Source organism: Heloderma suspectum, chromosome 1, assembly GCF_057233095.1.
Source record: "Heloderma suspectum isolate Gila_16-S chromosome 1, 16-S_ref, whole genome shotgun sequence".
Lineage (NCBI taxonomy): Eukaryota > Metazoa > Chordata > Lepidosauria > Squamata > Helodermatidae > Heloderma > Heloderma suspectum.
The window spans coordinates 122,985,637-122,999,243 of record NC_139458.1 but is presented as its reverse complement, the minus strand read 5'-3'; the positions used below and the strand labels follow the sequence as shown (position 1 = coordinate 122,999,243).

Sequence of the window (13,607 nt, the reverse complement as noted above, 5' to 3'; positions counted from 1 at the left end):
AGATTTACTTCTGAGTAAACATGCATACGATTTGTGCTGTAAGTCACCATAAGCAGTTTATATTCCAGATAGCTACATGGTATATACACAATGCCATTGTCCTCTGTAATGGTTATCTGTTTATTGCTGGCTAATAGCAGCAGTGCCGGGGGGGAGGGGGGCAGCATGGATTTTGGCTTAGGGCGTCTAAATACACCCCTGAAGGTGTTAAATGTATCCATCTATAAACATAACATGTGGAGGTTCAAACACAGCTGCCAATAGACTAGGAGCAAGTACTGGAGCAAAATGGCTGCCCACTTCCCTGAAGGAGTTATCTTCTTCTTCCTTCCCTCCCTCTCTTATTTCCCAGAAACGTTTTCCTTACTTGGTACTCTCACTGGGGGATTTCTCCTCTTTCTTCTTCACTGCTGCTTGCCTCTCCTCATTGCCAGATGGCGTTAAAAGCACCACTTTCTGTATAGGCATCAACTGAGTCTGCTGTGAGGATACCCACAGGGATAATGGTCACCCATTAGTGCCAACCGAGTGGATTCTGAACCACAATTCCCAATCATTAGCATAAAGACAATAATAGCAGAGGTTTAAAAAATGCAGGACACCCTACATACAAAGCAACCTTTCTTCGTAAATCCAGACCAGCCATTCCTTGTTTTACATAGAAAAGACTGGCAACATTCTGGGCAAATATCTGATGCCTATAAATGGTTGCGCTGAGATAAAACCTGCATCCTCAGGTTTTAGATTGTAAGTTTGAGTCTATTCTGTGGATTCTGTTTTTTCAATATATATTTAGCATGCAGTGCTTAGTTTTTGGCTTGTAGGTACTATAATGTAAATAATATATATAAAAAGCAAGTGATAAACAATTAGTTGTGAGACAAAGGTTAAGATGGCTCTGGAAAAATCTAAAATGAACTAAATCCATCCATATTGTTTTTGCAACTGATTTGTGTTTATTGTTGGACAGCAATTTGGAGATTCAGAAACTAACCTGACTTGTGTTGTTACATGGCATGAGATATCTTGGAACTTGGGCTTGCTGGGTGTTTCCACCAGCAATTTACTCCGAGCTGGCTGTGTGTTGAGGTCATTAAGGACACATGACATTGTGGCCATCCAGCAGCCATCCCGGAGCTTATCAGGGGAAAACCTGATTTCCTGAGACTGCTTAATTCTTTTCCTTAAGTCAGGTTCTCCTTAGTATAGTTGCTGTGTGCCCCAACCCCCGCATTTAGCTCAGGTATGCTAGCCCTGCCCAGGGCTGTGCCTTTCACCATGACCCCGGTCAAGGGCTGTCTCCTGCATGTTTCCCGTCCCTGCACAAACCAATTAGCGTCTCCTCAGAAGTAACTCCCATTGTGATCAGTGAGGCTTGCCCTCTGAATGCCCACATCAGAACTTACAGAGATCCCCTTCAATTGACATGGCACAGTTTAAAGCCCAATTCCCTAAGTGCGGTAAAGCACAGACTCAAGGCTCCAATTCTCCTTAGTTTGGTTTATTGCCTTAGGAAGTAACTACTTCAGCTCTTCATTATAGAGATCCTGTGGGTTCAAATGGGGTCTGGTTTCCTGTCTTTGTGTTCTTCCCCCCCCCCTTTCCCAGCACATGGATATGTGTGTCTACTTGGAAGTAACTCCCATTGTGGTCAGTGAGGCTCACTCCTGAAATGCAGGCACGTCTGGACTTTCAGGGGAAGGAGAAAGGGGGGAAGACTCTCTTATTGGTTGAGCAGCCCCTGCCAGTCAGATGACGTTCACTCCAACCCCCACCCCCACCAGGAAGTATGTTCTGTGAAGCGATTTTTACTGGTGCGGAGAACCTGCTCGTGGAGCCCTGCATGGACCAAAGCACAGCAAAGCTGATGTACTCCTCCATTCATTTCTCCTTTTGTTGTTGGGAAACACGTCCCAGGGCTTTAAAGAGATTTTTTTTAATGGATTTTCAGGAAGTGGAAGAGACCGCTGGAATGCAAGCTGTCCCATAATCAGTGTGACTACTGCTTTCTATATGGCACCACGAGAAAGATTAACCAGGGGCTACTGCTTATCTGAGTAATGTTTTATGTAGATTCCATGCCTTCACTACTTCAGTATTTCAATATTAAACTTATTTAAAACAAAATGTACAGCCTCCAAACAATTTCTCACACATATGCACAAAACAGTATAGAACATATTCCTTTCAGAATGTGAAAGGCATTCATATTCTGATGACTATTATATATCACTGCACACAAGTCAAGTACATGTCTTATGTGAAGCAGACATGCTGGACAACAAAATGGACCCAGGGCAGAGAGTCAGAGTGGATTCCTGTATAAATGAGTGATACCTTGATATTCAGGAAAACCTTGGATTTCTTTCAGTGACGGCTCCAGCTTTTTATTTTATAGTTAGTTAGTTCTATACCACTCAATAGCCAAAGCTCTGGGTGGTTCACAGCAATTCACAAGATAATAAAATACAGCATAAAAGGCCCGTGGGCACACTCAATAGGCCTCCTCCCTCAATGAGTCTACATTCTCACCGCCATTGTCACCAGCTCTTATCCTCTTTCTCATCATTGCTCCCACTTGCTTGCTTGCCAGGCAGAGAGCCAGTGAGCCCATAGGCAGTGGCATCTCCTGCTCCCCCTTCCCACCACCACTGTTGTCTGGGCCAGAGCGAGAGGCAGGTGAACAAGCAGATTGCAATGGTGAGGAGGAGGAGCAGGGCCAGGGCTCTTGTCAGTGGGCCCCTGCTGGGGTGTGGGCCCTCAGCAGGTGCTGAATCATGCCTACCCTTGACACCACCCCTGATTTCTTTAAAGTCCTGACTACCCCCTTCCTAAACCAGCAGAAGACAAGGGCTGCATATGTGTGCTGCCTTCATGGAGCCTCAGAACATTGGCAGCGAAGATTGGCAGTTTGTAGGCGCAAGCCCTCAACCCACCAATATGGGGAGTTCCCCTGGGGCCTTAAGGGAAAGCACTGGGGTCAGGCAATGTGCACCATCAGGGAGGGAGATGCTGGCCCATGATGTCTGTCTCTTCAATTTCCTGAAAGCTGGACTGCAGCAACTGTCCCTGTAACCACCCCCATGGAGCTGACCCTGGGAGATCCACCACAGCCCCTCTGCTCAAGCTGTCCCCCAATGAGCGGAACAGTTGCAGCTCCATGGAGCAAAGACCCCAGTCCAATGAAGAAGATCCACACCGGGAGCAGGCTTCCAATTGTGACTCCTCCTTAGCTGGATGTGGAGCAGGCATAAATGAGGTTCACATCCAAATGAGCATCCGAGCATAGATGTCTTTCACGCTATAGTGTTTTCAGTAGCCCATTTGGATGTGCATCCAATTTATGTACACTCCTGACACAACTAAGGACATCTGCACTTAGGGTGGGATGTTACCCCCTCCCTCCCTCTCTCTCGCACACACAGGTTGAAAATACACACACTTTGACATGTCTTCATTTGTTTCATTTGGTTTTGTTGCAGTGCTTCATCAAATCGATATGCTTTTCTCTATAAATGCGTGTAAATATAGCAAGAACATAAGGGCTGGGATCCCAAACACCGTAAGCATGAACTTCTGTGTGGACATAAGGGACAGCAGCTTCACGTTGGAGGGCCCAGACTGGAAAGGAGATGAAATTTGGTGTGTGTGGGGGGGGGTCAGAACTGTTACTGGAATAGGAGCTGAAGAGCTCCCACCCACCCCTGGTGCAAACAGAAGACTACCTGGCCCCTTTAGCTTCCAGCCAAGAAGAATGTGGATACAGGCACAGATGGATACAGGCACAGATGACAATCTAGAAAGTGACAAGAAACTCTCAGTCAAAATGTTGCATCATCATCATAATTATTTCTTTACCACCCCATAGCCGAAGCTCTCTAGGTGGTTTACAACAATTCAAACACTTTTACGTTATCAAATACTTTTTTACCATACTGCATTAAAATAAAAATTGCAAGTAGAGTGCTGACCAGGAAAAAAAAAACTTTAAAAAAACCTCTGTGCATGCATGCATGCATGCAAGCCTTTCTGTGCAGCTCACTCCATACACTGAATTGCGGCTCTAATTACCCACTCTTCTAGCAGGCTTTTTAACTTAATTTCTCTAGGTTGCTTTTCTCCCAGTGCTGTTAATTCCAGGCTTTGGTTCTTGTAACGTAGATGAAAGGAGACTATATGAGCTGAAAGTCTTCAAATGGCATTTTTTAAAAATCACACCTAAGTGTAAGAAATTAGGGTGTTTCAAGAATGGGTGGAGTTTTAAACTTATGAAATGTTTATGGAGTTAGAAATGTTAAGTATGGCTGAATTCACACAGCTGCGTTTTTCCACAGTGGATTGCTGCCTAACATGAGTTTGGCAAACTTTGGCTAAGGAGTGCTGCAGAGTTGCTATTTCAGATTTCAATTGGCAAGATTCGCTAGTAGGTTCAAAGATATTATCCTGGATATATGAAGGATTTTTTTTAAAGAGCAGTGTACCTTTAAGAGCATTTGTTGTGTTGATTCTCTTTTTCCATACTTCACAATAACTATAGCAAAGTTCACAATATTATAAAATCAAGAGAGGTCAATCATCCCTTTTTAATAAATGAATGAATGAATGAATATAATCTTTGGAGTATGTAGGCCCATTTAATGGTTTATTATAACAACCAGTGAGCTATCCAGAAATATAGATATTCCTGAGGAACAATCACATCTGGGCTGAACCACATGACTGCCTCCTTATACAGCATCCATGGCATTCTAAGAAAATTGAAATGGCAGCAGAGTTTCAGAATATCAGACTCCTCATAAAGCAACTTCTATTTGGGGAACATTTTATGGTAAAATTTTATTGTTTTAAATTGTTTTATGGTGGGTTGTACATCGCCCAGAGTGGCTGGGTGACCAGTCAGATGGGCGATTAATAAATTTAATAAATAAATAAATAAATAAACATTTCCTTCCTGTTTGAGGAACAGGAAAATGTATTTTGAAAGGTTGCTTAAAAAGATAAAAGGCTGCCTGAGTTCACCTTTAGTTTGTTGCGTATCTTTTTGAAATACCGTCTGACTTTCCTTTTTCAATTGCCTAATACCTCTTGCTCCATTAACATTGTTAGCAGCAGTCTTGAGGCCCACTGAGTATACATTTTTGGAGTTATAATTGCTATTGAATGCCCATGATAGATTGAACCTGAACTTATTCTTACTTTTTTAGCTTTAGTTAGCCCATGTCATCTGCCAACAAAACATTAAAAGCCTTTTTAAGCATGTCTTTTTACATCCAGAAATAAATGTATTCTATTTCTCTGCCTGTCAGTGCTTCATGGCAAAAATAATCTATGTGAAGTTGCCATTATCCCTAAAAACATACACCATCTTCTTGTTTCCATCTAAGATACAGACGCACTAGTAAGATGGATGAAAGGAGTTCATGTTTCTAGTAAAGGGATTTCTCAGTATTAACAACCTCCCTTTTGTAAAATCCATCAGCACAAGTAGTGGAATGGAGTGGGAATGGGGAGAGGACAGCTCCAGCACTTTTTTCACAGCAGGACCAATGACGCCATCTGCCAGAGCAGTATTTGCCAGTGTTATAAGCTTGCGGGGTGGTTGGGTACATTATCTCTTTGTTAGGTAGGCTAGCCTTAGACAGTGACCAAGTTTGCACAATCACCCCAGCCAGTGGGTTGCAGCACGTGCTGGCACATGCTGGGCAACTTTTGGATTCCGCTTCCACTTCTGGACCAGAAGCGCTAAATCTCCATTGTGCAAGTGATGGGTGCAGCTTCTACAACAGAATCAGCAGGGCTGGTTACATGCAGAAAAGCAGTGGTGCCCCCCCCCCCACAGATGGGCAGCATTGAATATTGCCCACAGATGCCTGTGTGTCAACACAGTTGCCTGGATTTTTGGACTCTTCTTGGGTAGTTTCTAAGGGGGCTGTCAGGTTGAGTTCCTACACTTTGAAATTTACCAGTACAACACTGAGCAGTTCTGTTTTACAAGATCATAGTTCACTAAAGGAGACTTCTAATGTTCTGCATAAAGATGATGGTTTTATGACCATTGACAGTACAAAAAAAAATGTAGGGGAGTACACAGAAAGAGCAAAGTGCACTGGGGTAGGAGAGCATGTGAAAAGTGCCTTTCCTTCAAGTTACCATCAGGCTCCAGCAATGGGAGTGGGGTGGGGTGACCAACTTGTTGGGAGGCACTTACCCCCGCCCCACAACCCTTTCTCTGGTACTACCTATTCCTGTGGCAAGGCTCACGTTCCTGTTTCTTTGTTGAACTGAAGGATATAGAAGAGGTGAGCTGTGTGCAGAGATGGGTGATTGTGGCCCTCCACTTGTTTTGTCCTACGGTTCCCATCAGCTCCAGCCAGCATAGCCAGTGGTGAGGGACGATGAGAGGTGTAGGCCAAAACATCTGGAGGGCCACAAGTTGTCCACCCCTGCTCTAAGGCATCAGAACATTTTCTGGTGCAAATGATTTTTTTCCTATGCAAAGTAACCTAATTTGCACTGGAAAGTTTTCCAATTCAAAATTTTCTGGAAAACCCACATCACTGTATGAGTCGCCTTCTTTTTTCTGTGATAATTTCAGAAGGCACAGCACATAATGCCTCTGAAGAGAAATGAAAGTGTCGAGAACCACTTCAAGTTCTGATTTATTTTATACATTCACGGGATGAATCATCTCAGAGTCAGAGATTATAGGCTGTCTTTCTTGCTGGGATAAATAATCACATAAATAATAGCAGGGCTGTTATCTCTGGAACACAGAAATGGATGAAGTGCAGAGCTTCTTAGAGAAACACAAGTCTCTAGATAAACAAAGGTGCTTATTATATAAGCTTGAACAGTGGCTAATTGTTGGTGTGCAAGTTACTTCAAAATGTTTATCTCTACAGCCTTGTCTTCTTTGTGTGCAATACTATGCAGTTGTTGTTTCTTCCAGTATATTCCCATTTTATAGCATCGGTCTTCTGCATTAAGCTCCTTAGAAAACTCCAATCTGGATTTTAACAGCAAAATAACATTGCAAAATGCAAGATGCACTTTCTTATTGAGTTTAACAAGGAATGTGTCTGTGTGGTGAACCATTGGTCTTTAGTTGTTTAGATCAAGACCTGATCAGTGCTATTTCTTTAGAGGGTTTTTTTTTTTTTTTAAGAAAAGGAGAGAGAGAGTAAAAAAATGGAAAATGGGTTTCATGTCGCAGGTAGGACTAAACTTTAGCCACTCCGTGGCCTGAAGATGCCTTACACTTTATTCCAAGGGTAGGCAACCTGGTGTCCTCCATATGTTTTGGACTATAATTTCCATCATCCCCAGCCAATATGACTAATGATCAGGGATTATGGGAGTTGTAGTCCAAAATAGCTGGAGAGCACCAGGTTGTCTACTTCTGCCTTATTCTATCTGTGAAACTAAGGGGATTTGCGTAAGTACAGTTTCTGGATGAGAGAAACCCTCATGGATGCAGAGTGATGCAAATGTAACAAGAAGTACAAATGGGTTCCATGTCTGAACCAGTTCATGTGTACATTTTCTGAAAGTCATTGTTCATAAGAGATGCTCAAAAGAATATCGACATTGGTCTTATCAGCAATCAAAAGCAAACACCATCATTTCCCAAATGTGCATCTTTCCTTTCCTCATTGTCTTTAAAAATACTAACCACAGGCTATTACAGCAGGCTGACATTTAAAAGCTTTTTCTCTCTCTCAAAACTTAAAAAAGTACAACCCAAAATTAACTGGGAATGACCAGTGCTATTTTCTACCAGTGCAAACATGCTCAGCTAAGTTTTAAAGTTAGCAGGCACTTTGTGGCAGGAAAAAAATCCCTGATTGCAAAGGAGCCATAAAGTTTAATTTTTTTCATAGTTCAAAAAAAGTGTTTGCATGTTCTGATAAACTGCTTCTGATACTTATCCCTGCCTTTCTTTTATCTACCTCTTGAAGACATTTTTCCATTTTCCCTTTTTTGGCAGCTTAACCACGTGTTTCTACCAGTCATTTTAAAAGTTTCTAACTAGTCCGTAACTTTAATGATTGTCCATTAAGAAATTCTATAGAAAGCACTTAAAAGTCTGGATTATTCCTGCATTTCAAATGCAAGAAACATGATAGAACAGTATAAAACAAAACATGCAAATCACCGGAATTTGAACTCTTTCCATTTTAAGAATATATTTCTATGCAAATCAGGCAAAACTGTAATTTCCTTTTTTTCTGGGAGGAGCAAGGGGTATCACTTGATAGTCTGTGTCATACAGCCAAATCCTAAACATCTTTACTTGGAATTTAGTCCCACTATTTATTGATTGATTATATTTCTATACTGCCAAATAACCAAAACTCTCTGGGCAGCTTCACAACAATTAAACCATAAAATACAACTTGATAAAATATGATATAAAAGTTTGAAATAAAAACAAAAACAAAATAAAACCCAATACAGTAACAGATTCAAAGCAATAGAAACTGAAAGACTAAGTTAAATGGGACTTGTTTCCTAATACCTTTTGAGGGGTTGCAGTCTTAACTTAGCTAACTGACTCTTGTCCTTCCTCCATTCTTAATTGCAATTCCTTGATGCTGAGTGCAATGCTCCATCCTGTGTATGGTGACTGGGAAGAGAGTCATATAGGGATGGGAGAACCAGAGATGCTTGCGCTCACTCAAATTCTCCAAACTTTACTTCAAAGCTCAGTTTGGCTCGCTGCTGTTCTCTTTTGCTACCTTTTTCCCCCCTCCCCATTCATTTGAACAAGAAAAGTGCACATTTTTCAAAAGTGCACACTTTTCTTCCATTGAATAAAGCATGAAAATGTGAATTTTAAAAGTGTGCATTTTTAAAGTCTTGGATTTTTTAAAGTGTGCATTTCTTAATGTATGCATTTTTTTAAAGTGTTCATTTTTGGATGTGAACAAAAGTTTGGAAATTTGCAGACATTTTCAGAGAAGATGCATTCTCATTCGGGGTTGTGAATGGGACATTTTCTAATTTGCAAACTGAAAAGAAATCCTTGTTTCTTTTCAGAAACCCTAGAATCACCAAAATGGTGAAATCCACCTGAGCCTTGGTTTCCTCTTTGCTTTCATTAGTGCACAAATTCTGTCACCACTAAACAGGGTAAGAAGAAGGAAGGAAGGAAGGAAGGAAGGAAGGAAGAAAGGAAGAAAGGAAGGAAGAAAAGCTGCTGCACAATAGCAATATAATAATGCTACATTGAACTGGAGATCATAAAGAAAGAACTGAGCGATTGTTGGGGTTGCCTCCCAGTTTTCCTTAACCACATCAAGATTTCCATGTGGATGCAAGTCAGGAGCAGTTAACAAAAATCATTAATTTTATAGCAGTTTTCCTAAATTAAATATTAACTTCAGCCTTTCACACCAAGGTATTAACCATGAAAAACTTCATAGAAAGCGGGTGATTTAATGATAGCCGTGGCATGGTACAACCAAAGAGACCGAGGTTCATTTATTTGGTCTGCCTTTTTGTTTTAGTTCCATCCTGTAAAACAGAGCCCTTTGTGTGCTCTGCTGTCCTAGAGGAGTGTTGTGAAAAGGAACAAGTTAAAAGAGTAAAAATTGTTTAGATACTGTGGAGATAGACGTTCGTATATGTCAACTTGGTTGTGATCTGGAGTAGAAAGTGTAGCCTAAAGCACAGAGTAGAAAAGAGATGATTATCAGGTTTCTCCTTTATCAGTTCCCTGACTTAGTAAACATACCATGAGCGAACATGTTCCAACAAAATTGTTTAACACTTCCCAACAAAAGAGACAGCTTTTCTTTCTTCACTTCTCTTCATTCTTAGTGGAGTGCTGTTTTTTTTTTGTTTTTTTTTTAACAACAGCAGTTCCAAATTTTTCTCTGGAAACAAGTTGTAACAGGTTCATGAACTTAGAGACAGGGAGGGAGGAGAGAGAGAGAGAGAATCCCTCTGGCCCGATAAAATGCTCATGTTTGGAAGATGCTTCCCCAGTGCAATAACCCAAGCCAAGATGCTCATATTTATTTACATGAGCCATAGAATGAATACATAACTCTGCTATGTTAGTTGTGTAGTTCTTCACACTTTAAAAAGAGACTGTACACTCAGACAAATATGCAGTAACAAATATTTACAATCTTCGTGAAATTATGGCCAAATGTCTTGAGGACTTGTATGTGGATGTAAGCACGAAATTTAGCTCTCAGGTCTCAGCTAAACATGAGTTGTAGTAAGACGTTGGCTCCAGGGATGGCATCAAGGGTAGTCATGATTCGGCACCTGCTGAGGGCCCACACCCCAGCAGGGGCCCACTGACAAGAGCCCTGGCCCTGCTCCTCCTCCTCACCATCGCAACCGGCTTGTTCACCTGCCTCTCGCTCTGGCCCAGACAACAGTGGTGGTGGGAAGGGGGAGCAGGAGATGCCACTGCCTATGGGCTCACTGGCTCTCTGCCTGGCAAGCAAGCAAGTGGGAGCAATGATGAGAAAGAGGAGGAGGAGCAAGAGCAGCTGGTGAAAATGGCAGTGAAAATAGACTCACTCAGAAAGAGGGCCATTAAGGGGGTCTTGCCCCGGGGCCCTCAAAAGCCTGGAGCCAGCATTGTTTGGCTCACTAGAAAGTGGGATTTATTGCCTATGCCAGTACTTTACAAGATATAGGACGTGAGCATATTTGACCATGGAAGTGCCGCTACCACAGTTACTAAAACTATGACTATGACTACTATTACTGACACCACCAGCAGCAGCAACAACTTAACGTTTTTAGTGCTAAATGTGTGCTAGGCACTGTACAGATCTCTGAAGTAGGACTGCAGACCATTAGATGGTCAAAACAAGGATGGGAAGAGGAAGCAGGGAAGAATCCTGGACTGGCAATGAGCAAAAAGAAAAAGGACTCACAGGGCCAAAGGAGACATGAAGGCCTGTGCCATCATGTCTCCTTTGGTGATAAAAGCAGAACCCTCCATTTACCCCACGCTTTATAAGTGAACATGGCAAACACGTGGATATATGTGGCTCCTTACAACACCTGTAGTTTGGCCCACAGAGGTTCCAGGTACAGAGAGGAGTCACAAGGCATGGAGGAAGATATGAGGTAAATCAACAATAGGTTCTATACATAATACTCGGTGTGCACTTCCATAATAAGTTCCATTTCTAATCAGTGTTGTGGAGCATGGTCTTACAAACATGGTCTTACAACCATTTTTAATTTTGGCAGCATTAGGCTGATCAGATGTGAAATAGAGAGCTCCTGCAGGTGTAACAGGTGCATAGGAGATGCATCTTTTCACACCTCTCCGTGACAAAATATACCTACATTAATGTCCATATCTAAACAGAGTTGTCTCCTTTTTGCATCTGATCACCCTTGATAGCCTACCAGTAGTATTGCAACAACTTTAACAATTGGATACAACCTCAAAAGAGTTGCTCCCAAACCACTGAAGCAAATATGGGCAGGGCCCATATTTTTTCTAGAAGTGAGGTTTTACTCAAGCCAAGGAAGCTACATTTCCCTATGAAGCTACATAACATATCCATCTATAGTTTTATCATAGTAAAGGGATTTAATTTGACATATGCAAGGATGTACATTTTGGAGTGATTGGGAAAGCAGAAGTACTCACATGCCAAAAAAAGGAACGTCGCGCTCTTCTAGCAGAAATAGTGAAAAAAGACAAAATCAAATCAATGGATGACAGTATTGTTTCACAGTATGTACAATTACCTGGTTACCTCATTCAAAATATCTGAGTTATCTCTCAGGCTCTCTCAGATGAATGAGGTTATACGTAGCGCATTTAGGCTGCAATTAAACATAACCTGAACAGCTCAAATTTTCAAACCATCTTTCTGTTACCACTTCTCCATCACAAGTTTCAGAAGAGCACAGTTTGCAGTAGAAAATTGGGAAGTGGAAGAAAAGGGTGTTACCCTTCTTCCACTTACCAATGTCCCCCTGACACTCCCCTCCCCAAAGCTGCTTCCCTGCAACAACTGCCTTTCTTTTGTCAGGGTTCCAGATGTGTATTTCCATTGCTAAAAAAATTTAACGTGAGGGGCACCATCATAAACTGAAGGTGCCTTTAAATTTTTTTTAAAAATAAACATTATTTTGGGGGAGATTAAAAAAAAAAAACAGGCTGACTGCCTATAATCCTATGTGTTCACACAATATCAGTATTATATATATTTTATAGATGTCGATATATACACACACATACACACACACACACAGAAGTAGGTGTAAAGCGGCACAACAACAAAGCAATAAGGAGGCTCTGAATCCACTATAGATGCAGTCAGTCTTAAGTTAAAATATATAAGAAAGATAGAAAGACTGACAACAGTGTGTGTGTGTGTGTGTGTGTGTGTATACACACACACACTGAGTCAGATGAACGGTCCACTGAGTCTATCATTCTGTTTACACAGTTGTCAACTAGCCCACAAGTTGGAGATAAGTGCAACAGCACCTTCCCTCTCACGTTCTACAGCAACTGGTATACAGAGGCATATAGCCAGGAGCCACTGATAGCGTTCTCCTCCATGAATTTGACTTATCCCTTTTTAAAGCCATCCAAGTTGGTGGCCATCTCTACTACTTGTGATAAGCACTGCGTGAAGAAGTGCTTCCTTTTATCTGTCCTGAATCTCCCACCATTCAGCTTCATGGGATAACTCTGGGTTCTAGAATGCACTTTCTTGACACATGCATAATGTTGTAAATATCTACCATGTCTCCCCTTTGTTGTTGTTGTTTATTCATTCAGTTGCTTCCACTCTGTGACTTCATGGACCAGCCCACACCAGAGCTTCCTGTCGGCCTGTCAGGGTGGACCCTGAGCACATAGAATCCCAGAGTAGTTCTGATTCTGAGGAAGAGCAGTCGCTCCTGGGAGAGGAGTGCACTCCTCTTTCCCAGGTCCTTAAGTTCAGGGGTCTGCCAGTAATTCCCTTTCAAACGGGGACCAACTGTTCCAACTTAGGGCATAGGTCCTGTGCTGCTCAGATCTAGTTGCAATCGGTATAGTTGTTAAGTTGTAAAAGAAGAATAAAGCTTTGAAAGGAATTCCTTTGTCTGTGTCTGGACTTGGCTACTGGTTTAGACAGAGAGAGACCTCCAAGGAGCCCTTGACAGCTAGACCCCTGAACTTAAGGACTAGGGAGAGTCCCTCCCCTTTTCCCTTGGAGCCTCTGGGCACAGCCGTTGTTTGCGCGCCAACCTGGCACTTCGCCTCCTTTCCGCGCCCTCCATCTGGCGCCGCTCTCTGCGTCTGCGTCGCGCATCCACCAAGTCTGCTATCTGTGCTTGGTCACTCCCTGGACTGCTAACTAAACTAGGAATGCTGGTGGGAGGAATCTCCGTCAGCTGTTGGTCCTGAAAAAGAGGAGTGCGCTCCTCTCCCAGGAGCGACTGCTCTTCCTCAGAATCAGAACTACTCTGGGATTCTATGGGCTCAGTGTCCACCCTGACACGGCCGTCGCCACCCCCAGCTCCCCCAAGGTCAAGTCCGTCACCTCCAGAATATCATCCATCCATCTTGCCCTTGGTCGGCCCCTCTTCCTTTTGCCTTCCACTTTCCCTAGCACCAGCATCTT

The 13,607-nt window shown here is 42.4% G+C and overlaps 1 protein-coding gene across 4 annotated transcripts in view; it reads left to right on the top strand.

Annotated features, from left to right (window-relative positions):
* The window catches only part of KCNQ1 (potassium voltage-gated channel subfamily Q member 1), a 487,838-nt gene that overhangs the window by 438,893 nt on the left and 35,338 nt on the right, over positions 1-13,607 (top strand). Inside the window, exon 17 of one of the 4 annotated variants that reach the window (XM_084855728.1) lies at positions 1,952-2,118. The exons of the other annotated variants lie outside the window; for them this stretch is intronic. Coding sequence (XP_084711854.1) covers positions 1,952-1,990 — 39 coding nt within the window. The 3' untranslated portion in view covers positions 1,991-2,118. Of the gene's footprint in view, positions 1-1,951; positions 2,119-13,607 lie in introns of those variants that run through there. 4 annotated transcript variants of the gene reach the window in all.